The following is a 20,350-nucleotide window of genomic DNA, read 5'->3' as shown; positions in this document are numbered from 1 at the left end:
AGCGACACCCAATGGCGGCGAGTCCCAGTGGCCTGAGCAGAGAGGAGGACGCGCTGCTCGCTAGTCTGGGGGCATTTTGAAAGGTGAGAGAGCTGTGACCCCTTGTATGTGAAGACAGTGTGGAAAAAACACGCGGTAACCCACAAATAAGTGATATTGATTATGTGTCGAAATACCCCATCAGTGATGTATTAACAACTAAACTATACTTGAATATTTTAGTCACTTGAGGTGCAGCTGATCTTAGTTATTTTATCAGTGCATGAAGCAACAGGTTACTCAGATCATTATTTAAGTAAAAGTCAAATATCACAGTGTAGAATTACTTTCTATACTGTTGTACTGTGTTCAAAATGTGAATTAGTTAAAATCACCCTCTGTGCAGAATTCAATGAATATGATATACTGAATTATTAATAACCTGCATTATCATGATCATCATTTTAATGGTAAACAAATGGTCAAGTGCTCATATGTTTTGAATCTAGTAATTGTTATTTTAATTATTTTCAGATCCTCCTAGTAGTTTGTACATTTTACACCAGGGATCAATAAAGTCTCAGGATTATAGTGTTTTATATGGAGGCTGCATTTTAACTCTTTAACAAAGCAAGTACAATGACAAGTTGTCAAATAAATGTTGTGTAAGTAAATGTACCTTTAAGAAGCAAAGTAGAAATACCTCATATTGTACTTGCGCACAGTACTTGAAGCTTTAAATTCAGTTTTCTACCAATGTATTTTAGGCTGATTAGTATGTTTGTAAGATCTTAATCTGAAAACAGAACGACTAAAGCTGCCAGTAAATACTGTGAAATACAAAGTACAACGTTGGTCTTGTCTGACATTTGAAGTAGTGTAAAATGCTAGAATGTAAACGATGAGTACTGCAGTACAGTACCACAGCTCCAGAGAAATGCTGAGCCTGTGTGTTGATGCTAACCAGCTTGAGTGTCTCTGAATGAGTACTTTTTCATTCTGTCGGTTCAGATCAGGAGCTGTGACCTTCCTGTAAACATTGATTCTAACTCATATTTAATCTGTGTTGGAACAGATTATCTCCGTTTCGGGCCTTGCCATAGTCGTGTAGAGGAGGTTTGATGGACCTCAGGCTGAAATGTTACCAGTCAGCTCATGAGCAGACAGTCAGCGTGATGCAGCGAAACGCTAACCGCACTGCTGCTGCTTGTTTTGAGCACAACAGCAGCTGACAATCCCATAAAGTATGCAGGGTCTCATCCAAGTTCAAGGTGCCGGTGTTTCACTGAAGTGATCCGAGCCACCCCCAGAGAGAACCGGCGGAGTGGAGGAAGGTATTGTCTCTCACTTCCATGTTCTCTTGATGAACTGATGATAACCTCGCTGACAGGGGCAGGTAGAGCGCTGCGTGTGCTTTATCAAGGATGTGACAGCATGTTTCGATTCATAGTCCAAAATAGTTATTTTCCTTCGAAGGAAACAGTGATGTCACATATGCTGCTTTTCTTTTGATTGCGTTAATTTTTGTAGTTTACACAACTTTAAAAATAGCCCGGTCAACTATAAGTACAGTCACAGGACACAAAGGGTGTGTTCTGCTACAGATTAATCAGTCAAATATTCCAGTTTTACTAAAGTCCTGATATTAGGATTCTGTAGGTGAGAACTTTTACCTCATCAAGGCCTGCACTGTGCACAAGTATCATTTTGAAGTATCTCTACTCTACTTTTTGAGGTAATTCGTACTACAATTTCACCACATTAAAGGTAAATATTGTACTTTTACTTCATGACATTTACTTAAAAGTACCTCAGTTACTTTTTTGAATCTTTTCATATCTAATTAATAATACAAATACAAGCAGCACATACAGTAAAGCAATGACCATCAAAGAACCATATGTAGCATATGTGTATTTATTATCATTTTTATTATCATTAATATGATAATAATTACATTTAAATTTAGCCAATTGCATAAAGAGTACATTTTGCTTTTGTTTTTAATTTTTTTATTTTGAGACAATACATGTTTGTCATTTTTGCAAATTTGAATGCAGGACTTTTACTTTTACTTTTACTTGTAACAGAGTATTCCTACACTGCTACTCTGGTCTGACTACTTCTTATTACAGATTAAACGTGCAACAGTGTACTACTCACTCAAAGTACCTTTTACTGTTTACTCGAACCAGACTCTGACTTCGTGGGGCTTAAAGCCCAGTGTGTGAATAGTTTACAAAAGCATCATAATCAATAAATAACCAATTGTCATGCCACGCTGAATCTCAGTGATAACATGTAAGAAGGGGTTGCAGCCAAGCATGACAGCTCGTTTTGCTTATAAGGACCAGACCAATTGATTTGCTGACTGATGCAAAGTAAATAAAAGAGGTTTGATAAGGTGATAACAGTGTCCATGTGATCTACACTATATTTGAGAAAAACTAATGTTGCTTAATTTCTGTTCCTTTGTATGTCTCTGGCTATAGCTGTTGTCTTCCCAGACAGACTTTATCTCACTAATCAATCAGCCTCCAGAGGCCCGCGCCTGGACATTTAACTTCAGCCTGTCAAAACACAGTTTAGCATACCGTAATCTGGAGCGCAGCAAACCTGAAACACTGAACTTTTAATGAACTGAAAAAAGCCTCCAAATTGCCGCTGGAAGCAATGATTCAACTGTAAAGCTGTGAGAGCCGGGGCCCAAAATGCAGGCCATCCCAAAGCTGCTTCCCCAAAGACCAACCCTCGGTGAGGACATGGAGCTCGAGATAAGGCAGGCTGAACAGCTAGATCCCTTAACAGTCTGCTGTCACCCTCTAAATCACACACCTTTCCCACCATTCCTCCAAGCGAGAGCATTGGCGGTTTAAGCGTGTGACATATATCTTGCAAAAGCCTGGCTGACACGGAAACACAGCGAAGGGGTTGACTATTCTGAATGACTGCAGTCGACTTTTTCAGACATCTGCGAGCAGATACGGGGTCAACGTGTCTCTGCGGCCCAGCCCGCCTCGTTTCAATTTAGGCTTTGAGTGACAAATACTGCAATCCCTTTATTATTGCTCCATTTCTGTCTGCCAGCAGAGACTCGGAGCAGAACTGGACACTAGACAGGACAGTCGAAAAGTAATCCTGACACCTTGAAACAGACCATCTGAGTGTAATGTTCCACACTCTTCTTAACTACTCACACAAGGACATTTGCTCTCCCAACTTTCTTTCATTCCCATCAATCATCTTTCTCTCTCTCTCTCTCTCTCTCTCTCTCTCTTCTTTCTTTCTTTCCTTCCTTCCAGTGGACATGGCCACACATATCTCCAGATGCTTGCTGTGACCGCCCTACCATACCAGACACACCCCCCTCCAGCTTCGGATTCCCTTCACCACCAAAAATTGAACGGTAGGCTCAACATTTACACACAGACCTCTCTTAATTCATTCTAATGAGCAGTTCAACGACAGCTTTAGAGCATAGGCGTGCAAGGCATGTCATTTGAATGAGCAGAGCTGTTGTGTGCGTTTGGTCGCTATTCTAGTTCACCCATCTGCTGGTGATGGACAATTATCATGCCATGATTATCATGCCATGATTATCATGCCATGATTAGAGCCAGATCTGCGTCATCTATGAATACAGAATAGTTTCTGGTTTTGAGAATACTCATAGCCATGTTTTATCCCCCAAAACCTAATGCATTACAGTAAAACATTAAAAAATGACTATGTAGCAACATGTTGAAGCTCTGCAACAGGTCAAATCTTGGCTTATATTTTAGGCTGTAGTCAGTTTCAGAAAGTCTACAGGAAGCTGGCACATCAGTCTCACACCGGGGCTCATTTAGTATTTATTCTGGAGCGTGGGATCATATCACACAAGCTTCCTCAGCTGGAGGAGTTAAGATTCTAGACGTTTAAATTTCACCTTCTCCGGGCACAAAGTCAGAAAAAAACAGAAAATCTGAAAAATGTAATTTAATCAGAAGCCACAAAAGAGACAAAATGCATTTTTTAAATTAGCAAACAGTCGCTAATTTGCACATCCAGCAATTAGCATACGTTTAAATGTGTAAATGTCTGTTTAGCTCTGTTTTAGTGTCTTGGTTCTAAATGTGCATCTATGTTCATCAGAGAGTTGCTAACCCTGTTTTTTTTTTTTTATTTGTTTGTTTGTTTGTTTGTTTGTTTTACGTGGCCTGCTGCAGCTGAAAACAATACTGGGGAGCGAACAACAAAGCTGGTGGCTTGAAAATCAAAACGGAGAGTTGAAAGATCGAGAGAGCTGAGGTGAACTGCAGAAGTGGGTAATTATTATCTGCAAAATCATCACTGCAAGAATTATCTCAGCCACCATCAATACAAAAATCTGTATTATTGCTGCTTTAAGTTTCTGGCAGCTGAAGGAAACTTCAATTCCTGTGTCAACATGAGCTGACACAACAAAATGTTGATCTCTGGGAACATTTGACTGACTCTGAATCCAAGCGTGCATGTCAGCCTTATTTACCAGCATGGCCTTGTTAGCTCAGTCGTGCACCAGAGTGTGGGTATCAGTAACTGGTTAAATGTGTGTGTGAGGGTGGGTGGGGTGGTTGTCTGTGCTGCACGTGGCTGTCCGATGCCTGGGCTCTGCTCCCTGGTCTCTCCTAATTAGCCTCACACGGCGCAGTCGTTCCCTTCCCCTCCTCTCCCTTCTCTAGCCTTCCAAACGCACTCCACACAAGGGGAAGAGCGAACCTTTTGTTTTCTGTGTCGGACCTGTGCCCCGTTCCAACCCTCCTCCTTTTCTCTCCTTCTCCTCTCCGCTGACTAAATCTCTTTTCCGGCTTGATACTGCTGAAAACCATATGGTGTGTGTGTGACATCATCAGGGCAGGAAGCAGAGAGAGGGGAATGGTAGAGCTGGGGAAAGATTGGCTTGCCAGGTCTCTGTGCAGTGATGTCAGCAGAAAAGCACTCTGGGAGGCCACTTGGGGGGTGAGACCAGAGCAGGTTGGAATTTTTTTTTTTTTTGTAAGAGTTCACTCCCACCTGTATAATCAGGGGTTGAAGGACAATGTACACCTAGAGGAGAACTGGTCAGCTCAGTGACTGCTGGCCTAGTTTACATGTGGACGGATGCGCCTACATCTCTGCTCTGAAAATGACAAATCTCCATCCTGTTGATTTCAGTAAGAGTTTGAGTTTGGGCCCTCTTCAGATGTACTGGTCTCATACTGTGATTCTAAAAACTTCTGCAGATCATCTGTCTACCTCTTCCTTTAAGTCACTGGCAGTCTCAATCTGCTCACCAGGCTTTATGTCTGTCAACCACCCTCCCTCCTCCTTTTGTTCTCTGGGTGAACTCTCCGGCTTTGTTGTGAGATCCTGGTCTCCATACCATCACTACTGAGCCATCCAAGTCTCTATCAGCACACAAAGAGATGCACATAAACACTCAGTTACCCACTCACACAGTCAGCATCTCTCCCCTTCCCACACACAAACACACATGCGTTAAAATACCCTTTGCCTCTGATTAATGGCAGAGATTGGGGAGTGTGCCAGACGAGAGGAGAGGAGAGGAGAGGAGAGGAGAGGAGAGGAGAGGAGAGGAGAGGAGAGGAGAGGAGAGGAGAGGAGAGGAGAGGAGAGGAGAGGAGAGGAGAGGAGACGTTTCTGCAGCTGTGGTTTTGGAGTCAGTCTCTACACCCCTTTACTGCCCCCTCTCTCCATCTCCTCGTTGGCTCCCCCAGGGACACACGCCTTGGCCAGGCCCCAGGAACCAGGGAGTCAGGGGGAGAAAAGGGGGGGGAACAAGAGAGGGAAGGAAGGCTATCACAAAAGAAAGAGAAAAACAGAGCTGACCTAATACAAAAGTATTGTCAGGCAGCACCTACATAAACAGGAGAGCACATGAGATGTTCCTCAAGGGGTTTTTAATGGGCAAAATGGTACAAAGCATCACATATCCAGTGTTCAAGTCTCTTTTACTACTCGATACTGGTGCTGTCACATGGAGAGACAGTACACAGTTTTGAAAAAGTTCATTTACTCACTTGCTCTTTATACACACTCCAGCTATAGCATTCTACAGAAGTATGATTTTGCATGATTTCATTGTGTATTAAGAGTATTGTGTTGTACATTTTATATGCAAAGGACCACATGCAACTTTCTGACCCTTGCACAAACTCAGTCATTTACACTTTCTGGTTCTTCACAGGGGAGCTGTTTTGTAAGAGTAGTACCTCTACCTTTAGTCTACATGCCCACATGTGCCATCTATACAGGGGGGGGAAAGTCATAACTATTCAGATGTATCGATGTAAACGCGTCATTGTGGCCTCAAACAGGAAAGGAAAGTAGAAACTGCTATACTTCAGCAGTCATAACTTATGCCACCTGTGGGCAGCGAAGCAGTTTTTTTTTCTATGGCTGCTGTTTTCTTGTATAACAAATGGAGCGTCACTGTTTCACACTAACCATATGTTTTTCACCATCAGACAAGCAAGTGTTAGCCGTCTGCACAGATAGCTGCTCGTCGGCTGACAATTGTTCACCTCCTCACCAGCAGCGGGGTAAAAGCACGTTCACTTTGATTATTAATCACAGCAAAAACGCTGATTGATCCTGTTTCTGTGGCGCCATGTGAGCGGGTGTATTACTGAAACGGTTTCAACCACAGTGGCTTTGTAGCACGACGGAGGCAACGAGGAGACGCTGCTCCAGACCCAGACTGGCCTGTTGATGACAGCATCATCCACTGCAATTGCTGCAGTGAGAATAGAAACAGAGCTGATGTCAAATGTGTGTGGGATTGTTTTGTTGTTGTTGTTGTTGTTGTCTGTGTGGTACCTACATCATGACACAAGGAAAGATTGAGATCCACCCCTGCTGCTGTGGTGATCCTCTCAACACTGTAGCTGTACCGAGTATTAAATGAGGAAAGAAAGTGAACTAAATGAAAGTAAACAGTTTTCTCTATTGTTGCTGAGACCAGCTATAGGTACGTGTATTTCACAATTGTGAGAAAAAGAGAAAACGGTGGAGTTAATGGGCAAGTGGGTGGATGAACTTTAGAGGAACACGCGCCAGATGATGTTGTGAAAAGCACTAAAGCTGGCACATAATGAATTCAGTAGTAATTAATGCGCCACTGTGAAATTTCCTACTAAAAGGGAGGACGGAGTGTTTTTTCATGGCTGGAGTTTTATGCATTATCCTATACTGTAGCTTTATTGGTAACCTGGCACAAGTAGGACGTGTCCGCTTGAACCCGAAGTGTGATCAGCTCACCCCCAGTGGCCTGCAGCCCTGGGTTAGTGTGTATTTGAGGCATATTCTCTTTCTTCTCTTCCCCAGTATTCTCAGTGTTTTATGGGCTGTGTGCTGCGGTGCAGTGACCTCCCTCTCACCCCGGTGCCACCCAGCCAGTGCAGGATTCAGGCTCGCATGGCCCCTGCCAAAACCCCATAGCGCCACATCTGCAATCCATAAACGCCAGCCACTCTCGCTCTCCTACTCCCTCGCCCACACCATCTCAGACACTCTCTCTCTCTCTCACCCACTAACTTTTTCGTATAATTTCCAAATTCTATTCATCCTCTTTATGCATTCCTGTGACTGCTTCCTCCCACCATTTCTGCTTTTATTCATGCTGAACATCAACTGGCTCTTCCCTTATCTCTCACTCCCCTCGTTGCCCCTTTTTCTCTCCTTCCGCTTCTTTATCCACATCCAACGGAAAAATCTCTCACCCATTATATCTTTCAGTGGGAGCCAACTAAGTGTGGTGGCAGTGAACTAGGAACCACAAGACATTCCTGATCCAAACAGCACTAAGTCACCAGTGTTCATGTCCTCTGACGGGGTGGCCGGTGCCAAACACACACTTCACTTATGGGCTGGATTCAGCCTCACCACGTCGCAGTTGGTCCCCAAACAGCTAAATGTTTATCTGTTTCAAATTGATAGTGTCAGGGAAAAAAATGTGGCGTACACGTCTAAATTCAGTTCCATTTTTGTACATGTGTTACTTTGAGAGCATTCTCCATCATGGGGGTATTGAATTCCCCCTCCCCTCACCATGAACTCCCAGCCAGCAGAGCACACAACACTCCTCCCCTCAGCCTTAACAAGATGTGTTCAACACATCACTGTAACTGTGCCCGCGCCTAAATGCGTGTAAAAAAAAAAAAAAAAAGTAGGAAAAAAATTGAGTGTTGCCACAAAACTGTCCAGAGCTCCCAGCTTGCCCCCCATGGGTAATAAAGACATTTGTCTTTCCTGACTGTATTATCTTTTTTCTTCAACTTTTTCCCCTGTAATCAAATAAAAATGCAGCGAGTGAACTTTTGCTCCCCTCCGTTTCTTGGATCATGTTCTCCTCTCCATCCCAAAGTCTTCACCTTCTGGTTTCCCAGACATATTGGCATGCCTCAGTGGTGCAGTCCCTACAGAGCCCACAGATGAATCATGTTGCTGCAAGCATGCAAGCGCTCAGTTTGATGATAAATATTGTAATACATAAATCAGTGTTTTCCTAAGTGAGAAAGCATGGGGCAGGGAGGGAAACTGCGGAGCATTTTCAGCTTCAGTTTGAAAACAACAGAGAGGTCATGATCTGTGTGCGTGTTTGTGCTGACTAGGGCTAAACAAGGGAATCAGACCAGGGCAAGACCACCATGAATAGGGTAGGAGCAGGATGTGTGTATGTGTGTGGATACTGCCAGTAGGCATCAAAGCACTACCAGTACTTCTACTTTTAGCCGTTTGTACAATTTTAGACACACCACTTGAAAATCCTCTCAGGAAATCACGTGCTACAGGGAAACGGGAAGCTTTTATTTGCCCTGTCACTGATGTACTGTTGCTGTAGCTCAACATGACTTGAGTTTTGTGCAGTTGTTTCACACCGTCTTGAATTCATCCTGAGATTGATGATGATTAACTGAATCTCGCAGCTTCTTTTCAATGAAGTCCACTCAGTCACTTTCAGCGTAAAAGATTATGTAAATAAATGAATGTGACAGCTGCCATTGGTCAAAATCTAAAAGGCCGTAAGTCATTTATTGAGATTATAGAGAAGGAGTTTTGCCAAGAAGTACAACTTGGGAGTTCATTTTCCATGATTAAAGTTCCTCTAATATCACAAACATTATCTACATAATGATTTCTTTTGCCAAATTAGTAGATTTTAATGTGGCTGCAGGCTTTCAGCCACATCTGCGTGACTTCAAAGAGTTGCCAGTGCGATAGGCTTGAAACATGCCTGAGCAAATACTGTTGCTGATCTGCCAACTCGGGATGTTTGTTTAAATCATAAAATATGCTGTGCACAGTTATTTGTTTAGTGGTAGTCACTCAAATATTTTTGACCCAAAGAAAGGTGAGAGTTGCTCAAGAGCTTCGTGAATGCTTATTCTTTACTGCCATCTAGTGGACAATGAGATGGTTCCACATAAACGACTATTTAACTGGAGAAAGGACACTTTGGACCAAAATAGTTTTAATTACTACACTTTTTGAATATGTCACACTGATTTCTGTCAGAACACTGTCCCGTTCTCCTTCCACTACTCCATGTCCAAGTCATCCATGTCCACCGTTTCCTCTCTCTTGACCCAGGGTAGAGGCAGGGGCACGTAGGGGTCGTACGTCCAGCGAGGATACACCCTCTTGTACAAATTCATCAGGACTGTGTCTTGAGAGCGCAGCTGATTGTCAAATACACACTTCATGTGACCGTGTGTTCCTGAAAAAATAAAATAAGATACAATTCAAACATGGTGGTTCAGAGGAGACAGCTACAGACGATTCTTGAAGAAGCAGAGTTTGGTTTTTAAATGTTCTCACCCAAAGCCTCTTTGATGTGGCCTCTCCGACCCCACTTTGTTCGCAGCTCCACTGGTTTGAACCACATGATGTCATCTGTCATAACAAACGAACCATGAATTAAAGCCACCGAGAAATCAAACTTCAATAATCACAGTAAGAAATGTATGAGAGCATCCTCTCACCTCTATTAAAGAACATGTAGCGGACAACTGCGGAGCGACGGTTGATTTTGAACGGGTGTCCGCTCAGTACAATCCTCTTCAGCACAACGCGCTGAGGGTCACAGCTGAGCAGGCTGCCTGTGGCCACCAGGTCCTGGATGCCTAGAAAAACACAGACAAGAACACAAGCTCACATTTCAGCACAGAGTTAGTCTGAGTGGATAATTAAATAAAACAGACAGTAGAGGTGGCCAAAAGTTTACCGTCAAAGCAGCCAGACCATTAATGAAATCTATTTCCCTTCAAGCAGGAAAAATAAAGGGCTTTTTTTATCTCACCGTCACTTCTTTGTTTGAAGAGCAGGACTCCTGCAGGGGAGAAGGTGATGGGAGCATACACCGACACCACGGTGGGGGCATCTGGCCTGAGGAAGCGCTCCATCTTATGCTTGTCAGCTAAAGAAGAGCAGAGGCGAGTTCAACACTGAATAATTCATGTGCTACTATACGTGTACTACTCTACACCCAGCAGCTAAATCTAGTTTACGCTGCTTGCTTCTATTTTTGAAAAGAAGTAACAGCAAATCCCTAAAGTGCTCAGATGACAACAACTGCTTCTGCAGCTTGTTCCACAAGCACAAAATCAAGCTAGACACCAAACAGACTGTCGTCTCAGACCCCTCGAATAACAGGGTTTAATTTTGTACAGTGCAGAAAATTGGGCAATAGTGCAAATTCCTGTGTTTACAAAGTTTAACTATGTTCAAACGCACAGTGCAAATCTACTTCGCACCATCCGTTCTGTTGAAGTGAACCGTGATTTACATCTCAGACAGATGAGCAGGCGTTCTACCTGAGGTGTGCTGAGAGAAGATGGGAGATGCTCTGAACCTCCTATATCCACAGTGGAACACCAGCTCCTCTTTAGATTTGATCGGCTCTGTGTTGCTGGGATGTCTCCTCACTAAGAGGTGCATCACTGACATCTGTGCAGAAAACAAGATGGCAGGAAAGTCAATAACGGACAGTTCTGAATTCAGCCACAAATGCTTTATGATGTCAAAACCATGGATCACACCTTTTGTTCATGGGGTAAGAGGGACACCAACACCAGAGGTCGGCCTGACTGGACGCTCTCCATCACAGAAAAAGGTACGTCAATGATGTGGAGTGTAACATACCAGCCCACCTGGAAAAAGAAGAGTAGTGAAGTCAGAGGTGCCACAAAAACTAAGATGTAACCGAAGTGCATTTACAGATGGAGTGGCTCTTTCTCACCATGGCTCCCTCCTCGTCGGCTGCAGCCTCAGCCAGTGTGCGGCGGCGTGTGCGCTCGTAGCTCTGGAACTGGAAGATTCGTGAGTAGTTGATGGGTAAATTCTCCATGGGGTCCCAGGGCGAGGAGCGGAAACTTTTTAAGCCCCTGTAGCGCTGGAACCTGGGAGGAGAGGACGCCACAATCAAACAAGTTCAAAAATGGAAACGGCCATTTGTTTTCCACCTAACCTCAAACAAGGCCCCCTGGATAAGCACCAGGCTGTGAAGCATTTTTTATGTAATTGTCAAACCACATTATTGAAGCTTCTGTAATGATCACGACTCTCTCTCTCTCTCACACACACACACACACACACACACACACACACACTTAAACAAAAAGCATTTTTCTTTTTTGGCTTATGCACCGTGTGAGCGCCTAACAGTTCTCATCCTGCATAAAAGAAGCAGAGCTGACCTGATCCTAGCCGCTGTGTCGAGCGGTGTGTCCACCTCGTCTGGAAACATCTCGTTGGCTCGAGCCTCGCGGTAGCGTTTCAGGCCTTCTTCTTCTGCAGCCTCGTCCATTTGCTCGTCATAGCGCTGATCTGCTCCGGCTCGCTCTGTGGAACGCACCTCTTCCTCCTCCTCCTCCTCCTGTTCCTCTTCGCAGCCTGATCCTGGGTCCTGAACAGATCATTACCACATATTTTGTAAATTCTCATGTGATCACTCCATCTTGAAATTCTGTTTGTATGTTTATAAAAGCTACATGATGTGGTGGAAGCCACTACTGTACACCCTGTACATCCCTTTAACTATGCCTGTACTGCTAGTCACTTCCCCTGTTGATGGGTTATTGTCCAATTTCACCATTGAGTCTTTCAGCAGACACATGAATGAGCAGGTGTCTCTATTTTCCTCTTGCTACTCTGCGTACGCACAACAAGAGCAGGTCATGAGAAGACTTGCAGGCATACTACAATAGTAAGAGTTGCCAGAATTCAAAATATGGGAATCCCTGGTTTGCATGTATTTACATTTAGAGCAGCTTCCAGTGTGTCTACCAACAACTGCCTACAGACATCCACTCTCACAATATGTAGAAATTCAACTTCCATGGGCAACAAATTGTATTTGTATAAGGAAATGAATCATCAAAGAAGACATGCTCAGTCAACTGGCAAATTACAGGAGGAGCCAGACACATGAGGGGAAGACTCACTCAAGAGCGTGGGGTTGATTCACCTTTCCAACATCCCTGCTGTAATAATAATAATCATTATCATTTGAAGTGCCCTTTCCCCCATTGTTACCCTCTCCCAAGTATGTATTCCTGTGCGTTAACCTCGACATCAAACACCTGCTAATAACAATTACAAAATCGTAGTGAGCGCGTTGCATAAGGAGAGTTTCCCGACTTCTTTTCATGCAGAGCTGGAAATAAATAAATGGTCGACTCCTCCCTTCGACCAGACAGGAAATTCTGTTCACAGCACAGGAAGACAGGAGGCTTCTCTCAGGGCTCCTGCTCCAAACACTATTGTTGTGGTGAGCAGCCTGGCATTGCAGGCCAGACACAGACACTGAGAAAACAAACAGTGCCTCTCGGCAGCGCGGTGCACTGATCGTGGGTCACGTATGCACAGCACCAGCCCCGGAACCGCTGACACTCCGACTTCATAGCTTCTCCGCACATTACTGCCCTCAACATCCTCCACAAGATCGTGCCGACTGCAGTCACGCTGCTGCTATGACAACCACAAACAGCTGTACAAACTAACCTTGACCCCGCGTTCAGGCGGAACTTCTGCTCAAACTATTAACTCATAAATCTTTAAAAAAAAGAATAATAATTTACACTAAGTTCCCTTATTGTGTGATTATCATTTTTGCGTGATTATTATTATTGTGTGATTATCATGATTGCACATTTTGAAAAGCCTGGGATATGCCAATGTGCACTGGATGTTTGCCCCTTTGGGTTTTGCCCACATTTTAACATTTATGGAGTAAAAAATGACAGGGTTATGTTTTTGTTTTTTGAGAAAACATGTTTACCTCATGATGAACCATCTCGTATCACTCTGTGCAGCCAAACTGTGTAGATCAGAGCTCAAGATGCCAAAAATAATCCTCACCTTTCTAAATTGGCTCCAGTTCCTACCGCCATCTTTATTAAAGTGAAAATACACAAAAATACTTCAAACGTGTACCTGAGAGCTATTCTCTTCATCCTCTCCATCCATGGCCTCATCCAACATGTCGTCGTCGTCGTCGTCGTCATCGTCCTCCTCATCACTGTACTGTTCATCCATCTCTCTGTTCTCCTCGTCTTCATCGTCCTCTACTATCCAGGTTGCCTGGTAGTCTGATGTTCCTTTTGGGACCTTCATGACACGCTTCTTCTTCCTGGCCTCTGAACGGCACAGAGAAACATCAAAGAGGTATTTTAGAATACTGTGTTCTTATGACAGATTTCCTTTTTTAAAAGCATTACGCTGCACATAAACCTTATGTCTTATTCAGCCCTAGTTCCCAGAATTCCTCACCTCACCAATGGAATATTCTCAAAATGTTATTGCATGCTAAATTCTTTTTCTGCACCTTCAGCCTCCTGCAGCTCGGATTCTGTTGGCCAAGTCTGCTCTCCGTCCATGGCATCCACCTCAGCCTCTGTCTGCAGACTCTCCCGGCAGGACGGGTCTGCTTTCATGAGCACCCGAATCGGGGGCTCTTCTTCTCCTCCATCCTGTGAGAAATGACACAGATGGGTACATTTAGATTAAATTCACTGAACAAAAACTCCAAAACCAAGTGTTAAAAGTCTACTTGTCTATTCAAGTCTATTCCTGTGTTTTTGCATGTCCTAGTCCACTTACTTAAATGTCTGTGACATTGTAACAAGGTGAGTTTTACAGTCACTTAAATAAATACAAAATAAAATAAATAAATCACAAATATTAATTATATATTTGAGGAATCTTTTTATTTTTAGGAAATATAGTTGAATTTGTCAGATAGCTGATCAATAAAATATGAACAATGCAACACACACTGGTAAGAAGTCACTTACCATCATGTCAACATCTGCCGCCTTGCAAGGCTTTGCTGGTCTGGGTGTTGTTAGGTTGAGGGGAAGAGGGTCTGATGGAGCATCAATCTGACTGAGCTGAAAGTCTCCATGTCCACTGATGTGCACAAGTCTGTCAGCCCGTAAAGGACGGCCACGCACATACCCAGAGACGCAGAGAGTGCCGAGGCCCGTGGGTCCAACGCCCGTCCCCTCAGCAGGGCTGTTGGGTGTAAAAGTGACACGCTGGGCCAAAAGATGGGGGCGTCTGGATCGGAAACCAAGCTTTCTCTGTCTCTGCGTGCCCAAGTGTCTCAGAAGCAGAGTGGCGTCCTGCTCCGTATCCAAAGGGAAGAGACGGGCATCAGGAAATCGGACCTCCACGATCTTTGACAGAGCTCTCCTGGACTCAACCCTCTTCTTAACAGGAAGGTCAGACACACCCTGACACACCAAGGCTACATGATGTGGATATGAAACAGAGATATATGGACTTACGAAAGGTAGATAAATCAATCAAAATCTGATATTAAGTATAAAATACAGTGCAACAGCAGGATGTGAAAATTTATACCCACCATGACTGGGGAGACCTTGAGCAAAGAGGCAGGAGAGACAGTGTTCTCCATAGCTGTCCCAACCCTCAGTAGAGTCCAGTACAAATACTAGGCTATCTGCAATCTTTGTCACATCCAGCAGGGAGTGCATGTCAGCTGCCCAAAGAACAGGAACAGGTGAGACAAGCGTCAAAGAAGCAAACCCTCAGACACTGATACAGATACAGATAAGGGTGTAACTGAAGGTATGCATCTCTTTAAAACTGCTCTATATCAATAGTGACATTCCACTGTTAAACTGCCTTATTTCACTGTCACTGTCTTATTTCTCAAAGTTTATTTCCTGAGTCTGTGGATATTACATTTTGTTTATTATATATTAATATCATGCTTGATCTGTGTATACACAGGTGTGTTTTTGTCCTGTAAACTTTTCATTTGATTCAGTTTGATTTTTGTTGTTTGAAGTAACAACTGTTTCATGACACACAACTTTTTACCTGTGTTTTGGCTTAGAAAGGTGAACCTTTGTTTAAAACGGGGCAGGATCAGCCCAAAGCTGTCACTGATGCCACTGATGCACCGCTCCTCATGTACAACACCCCCAGCACCCTCCTCACGGAGCAGTTTGGTAACAGCACCAGCATCAACTGCAGCATGGAGTGACACTACGGCAACCAAATGAGGGGGGCCGTCCCTGGTTCCTAGACGTCGCTTTTCTGTCAGGACCTAAAACGACATGAGACATGAAACATCTGCAGCATCAGTCAGGAATTCAAGGAAACGTGGTGTTCATTTGAAGTCACAAGTTACCATGTCTTTCTTATTCCTGCGCAGCTGGCTGGCTTTGTGCCTTCTGTCCATCTTCCTTTGCTCCTTCCTCTGTTTTTTGGTAAGGCCCATCACAGATACTCTCCCTGTTAGACAAATTCAACACAAGGACTTAGGACACTTTATGGTGCAAGATCACAAATTAAGTGGAAAGTATATATGTGTATATAGGTGTATAACAATGTTGCTAAACATACCTTATAGTACCATGTAGGACACATATGTCAGTAGCAGGTTATGGTATAATTCAATATTCCTGTAGGCTATTGAACTTATGAGTTTTGTCTATACGTCCAACCCCCAATCCTAAACATCTGTATACCGTGTTTTTTAGAATATAATGTCTGTCTTAGCTACTAACCTAGAACAATTGAAAAGTGGGTATCAGTTCAGATTCTGTGGAAAGTAGTTTGTCCTATTTGTTTCTGTCTGACAGCTCATTTGATATCCCTGTACATTAGATCTGTACTGTGGAGATCGATTTCCTGTGTCAATACATCTGAAATAGTCCTTTTAACACTAACTTCACAACCGTTTGTGATTTAACACACATTAAATTTTAATTTAAAATTAACAGTTGCAGTAGTGTAGGGGATAGCATTTACAGTCAGCTATGTAATTTTAATTTATTATGTGAGTGTCAAAAAGCGTGTATGTTAAGTTGGGAGGTGAAAAATATTCTGATTGTCTGATTGTTTAACGTAATATGACAACTTGTTTGGATGAGGCTGCAACCTAATAGGTTGGACCAACGTTACAGTCACCAGGACTTTCTTAGTAGGAAAATGTGTTGAAGGACTTAATTTACTTGTAACCCAGTTTCTTCTAAACTGATTTCACCTCTGAATTGTCCAGAAAACTCAACACGTGTGTTTGCAGACCCGTGACTACAGCAACAAGCTAACACAACACACGTAGCATCAGCTGTTAACTGACTCTTTCTAACTGAACATTGCGTACCTTTGTTTTCTCTTTCAATTTCGCCTTTCGTCCGATGCTTGCCATGTTTGTGTCCTTTATTTTTCTGTTTATATATGCCGGCTCTGTGGCCCTGTTGTTTTTCCCCATTCGCAGCCATTTTCACCATGTGGGAAAGTCAGGCAATTAACTTCCGGACTCGCAGCAGCGTCATCACAGAGGCGTGTCTTCAGGGGTTCTTCAAAATAAAAGCCTCTGTCAGCATGTGAGCAAATTTTTGCAAACACGCTGTAATATTTCGATGGACCGCCTTTAGCTTTGATTACGGCACACATTCGTCGTGGCATCGTTTTGATATGCTTCTGCAATGTCACGACATATATTTATTAATTTTATTACTTATGTCTTGTTTTGATGATGGGAGAGTTGGACCGCTGCACAGCACATCTTCTCCAACATATCCCAAAGATTCTGAATGAGGTTAGGGTCTAGTCTCTGTGGTGTCTAATCCATCTCTTAAAATGATCTTTCATTCTCCCTGAACCGCGGTTTCACAATTTGACCTCAATGAATCCTGGCATTCTTATTTCGGAAAATTCCTGTGACATCCGGGAAGAAAAAATCCATTGATGGAATAACCTGGTCATTCAGTATGTCCAGGTAGTCAGCTGGCTTTAATAACCTTGCTGAACCTAGACCTGACCAACTGCAGCAACCCCAGATCATAGCACTTCCCCCACAGGCTTGTACGATCCGCCTCTCTTCTTACCCTGATGCACCCATCGCTCTAGAACAGGGTACATCTAGACTCATCAGACCACAAGACCTTGTTACATTGAACAGTTCTTAACCCAGTTTTAGTAGTTTCATCAACCTCCTTAGAGGTTTTCTTTGCTTGATTCATGCCAATAGTTTGACCCTTCGGAAACATATTTTGCACAACCACAGGATGTGTCTTCAGACGTGGTTGTCTGAGAAATGAGAAGCTACTCACTGCATCAGTTAGGGTTAAATAACTTGTTGGTAGCTGAAACATATTCATCTATGCAGTAATTATCCAATGGGAGACTCTTACCTATTTGCTTAGTTAAATCAAGGTAGTTGTGTAGTGTATGTTGACATTACTGAATATTGCATTGGCTATATGAATACATTTACTGGAGGAAGAACATAACATAATATATATTTTATATATTACATATAAAACATATATATTACATTGAAGTCATTTAAATGCATTTATTAGGTACTTGTCCTTTACTTAAGTAACTTAATGTTAGGTAACTTTATACTTTATCTTCCCCACATTTCTGAGATCAATGTACTTTTAACCTTACATAATTTGTTTAATTGCAATCGTGAGTACTTTATTGCAAATGAATGCCCCTGATCAGCCCTAAAGTTACTTTGCTTAGATTGAACAACTTACATGATTTCACCAAGTGCCATGCAATAACAAGAATGATTAAAGATGAACAAGCAAAACCTCAAAATCAATTGGGTAAGAAAAATGTGCAAGTGGGTGAAGATGTGTGAAAACACCTGTGGGCACACACTGGGGATAGGGCTTACATAAAAGAGTTTACATGCAAGTATCCTCCTCCTGTACCTGTACAAGCTACAATATGTAAATACTGATGATATTTGCTACTTCTAATCCATTTATAAACAACAAATAATAGATAACAACAATAACATGTTTCTGTATTCTTACAATATATTTTTTCCTACTGCACATATCTACATCATTTTACTTAAGTAATTTTTTCATTACTTTTACTCGGCCTACTTAAAACACCTTCACTCCACCTTTACTGGCTAAGACTGCTCTGGCCTATCCCACCATAAGCTTAAACTGAAAATGTTTTACAGAAACAAATGTTGTGTCCTTAAAGAAGGTATAAAATCAAAGAAATCAACAATCATGAGGAGAGGAAGAAGAGGAAGAAGCGATTTAAAAGGGAGAAGAATAATGTGTAATTACATTGCAGATAGATGAGTAACATCTCATTAAACAACATTTCTTCTATATTTAGTTTATATGATTTCATCACTGACATCATCCTTTCCATCCGCAAACTGTAGTTATACATTTTGCAATAGCATCCACTGTTTGTTTTGCAGTTAAATCCTTATATGGCTAACTTTTTCTACTTCCTCTTACTGTATGCCTTTTGGTCAAAGCTATTATGGGCTAAAATCTTCTGGGTTTGCTTTTGCCATCAATAAGATCTCTATTCTTTGGGGAGAAGCTTCACTTTGTGCAACATAATGCAACACCAATAACATGTGACATCTCAGCAAAAAGCACTTTAGCAGATCCAAGAGCCCTCTAATTAGAGACAATGTGAGTAAAACTTGCCATTTATTTTACAGAATGCATTGGCAAACAAAAGCTGACTATGCTGAAAGGCAATATTGTTTTCTGTTCTTCAATGTAAAAGATACACATCTAGATATGCAGTCCACACTGGAAGTTCAGCTTTTATGGTGCAGATTATTATAACATAATATGATAAAAATACAGCTCAGTATATTGTTATCATTCACTTCCAGTAAAATAATAAATAAAAAAAAAACATCTAAAATTGCAAAAGAGGTTCGTATCTGTGTTTTTGTGTGTATATAAATCTATTTATGTTTTAGTGCAAGGATGACAGTGTTGCTTTGTTTGAACTGTAATATAGCAGTATAGCAGTAAGTATGTTTTTTGGACCTAATTTGCTAGAAGAAAATCTGATATTGATGATACCCACAGAATGAAACAAAACTTTTCAAATGTTTTGGTTGGCTTCTTTGCCCCTGCCACTATCAAACAAATAAAAATTTAAATAATAGCCCACAAAAGAATGTAACTTGCATACGTAGCTAAAAATGTAATAAGGAAATGCAATCTAGCCTATCTTGCTGTTTTTATAGGCCTATTAGGCTGCTTCTTCCAAAAATATGTGAGCTGGCCATAACACAAGTGAATGCAAAGTTTTGTAAGAGTTTCATATTGAATTTCCTATACATTATAGGTCTAGGGTATGGCAGGCCGTTTTAAAAATAATAAATAATCTTGATCACATTTAAGCTATCTATCTGTTTTTGACTAGTTGACATTATAATGCAAATAGGCAAAAATATAAATCAAGTTATCTGCAATTGCATTGTGACCAGTAATAATGACATTTTAAAATATGTACACTTCCATTTTTACTAGTCACATGAAATGACAATAATGCCTTAGCGCCGATTTATCATTTTTTGGACTGGAAGAGTTCACATAATCAATATATGCAATTTATGACTAGACAAAACTATAACTGAACATATCCGTAACTACATTTTACTAGTCACTATTTCAAAATTCTAATTCTAGATATCATTAATGGCATCTTGACTAGTCATAATTCCAATTAAAGACATCTTCAATTTGGCACATTTAAAAGATATCTTATTTACCTTGTTTGATGTCTCAAACTAAGATAATCCTAGACACAATTCAATTGTAGATAGCTTTAATTATTTCTTTCTTTAATGTCACTTTGGATATCTAAAATTATGTCATTTTTATTATAAAAAAAAAGGTTCTGACTAGTCAAAATACAACTGAAGATATTAAAGAAATGTAATTTTCACTAGTCATAATATAACTAAAGATATCTGGAATCCTTTTATATGGGATAGATAACACTGATTTGTAGATCAAAACCTTGCTGAAAACTCTCACAAACCTTCCTCTGCACTTAAATCTATTTCTGCACTTCA

General features: G+C 41.8%; 1 protein-coding gene and 1 long non-coding RNA gene across 2 annotated transcripts; one reads left to right on the top strand and one right to left on the bottom strand.

Annotated features, from left to right (window-relative positions):
• The first annotated feature begins 21 nt into the window (after window positions 1-21).
• Window positions 22-7,937, top strand: LOC113168380. The gene is made up of 4 exons (XR_003299395.1): window positions 22-83; window positions 3,282-3,385; window positions 4,188-4,282; window positions 7,738-7,937. It is a non-coding gene; the product is annotated as an uncharacterized LOC113168380 (long non-coding RNA).
• Window positions 7,938-9,006: 1,069 nt separating this feature from the next.
• Window positions 9,007-16,783, bottom strand: tsr1 (TSR1 ribosome maturation factor). Its single transcript, XM_026340736.1, has 15 exons — window positions 16,640-16,783; window positions 15,662-15,765; window positions 15,349-15,577; window positions 14,870-15,004; window positions 14,295-14,749; window positions 13,826-13,970; window positions 13,435-13,637; window positions 11,697-11,905; window positions 11,240-11,399; window positions 11,040-11,150; window positions 10,815-10,947; window positions 10,301-10,417; window positions 9,984-10,124; window positions 9,820-9,894; window positions 9,007-9,718 (listed from the first exon to the last, which is right to left on the bottom strand). Exons 1-15 carry the CDS (start codon window positions 16,764-16,766, stop codon window positions 9,540-9,542), a joined length of 2,523 nt encoding a protein of 840 aa, XP_026196521.1. The 5' UTR covers window positions 16,767-16,783; the 3' UTR covers window positions 9,007-9,539.
• Window positions 16,784-20,350: the final 3,567 nt, after the last annotated feature.

The sequence above is a fragment of the Anabas testudineus genome, chromosome 13 (assembly GCF_900324465.2).
Source record: "Anabas testudineus chromosome 13, fAnaTes1.2, whole genome shotgun sequence".
Taxonomy (NCBI): domain Eukaryota; kingdom Metazoa; phylum Chordata; class Actinopteri; order Anabantiformes; family Anabantidae; genus Anabas; species Anabas testudineus.
Note: the sequence above shows the minus strand (reverse complement) of the source record. Positions and strands in the feature narration are given on the sequence as shown.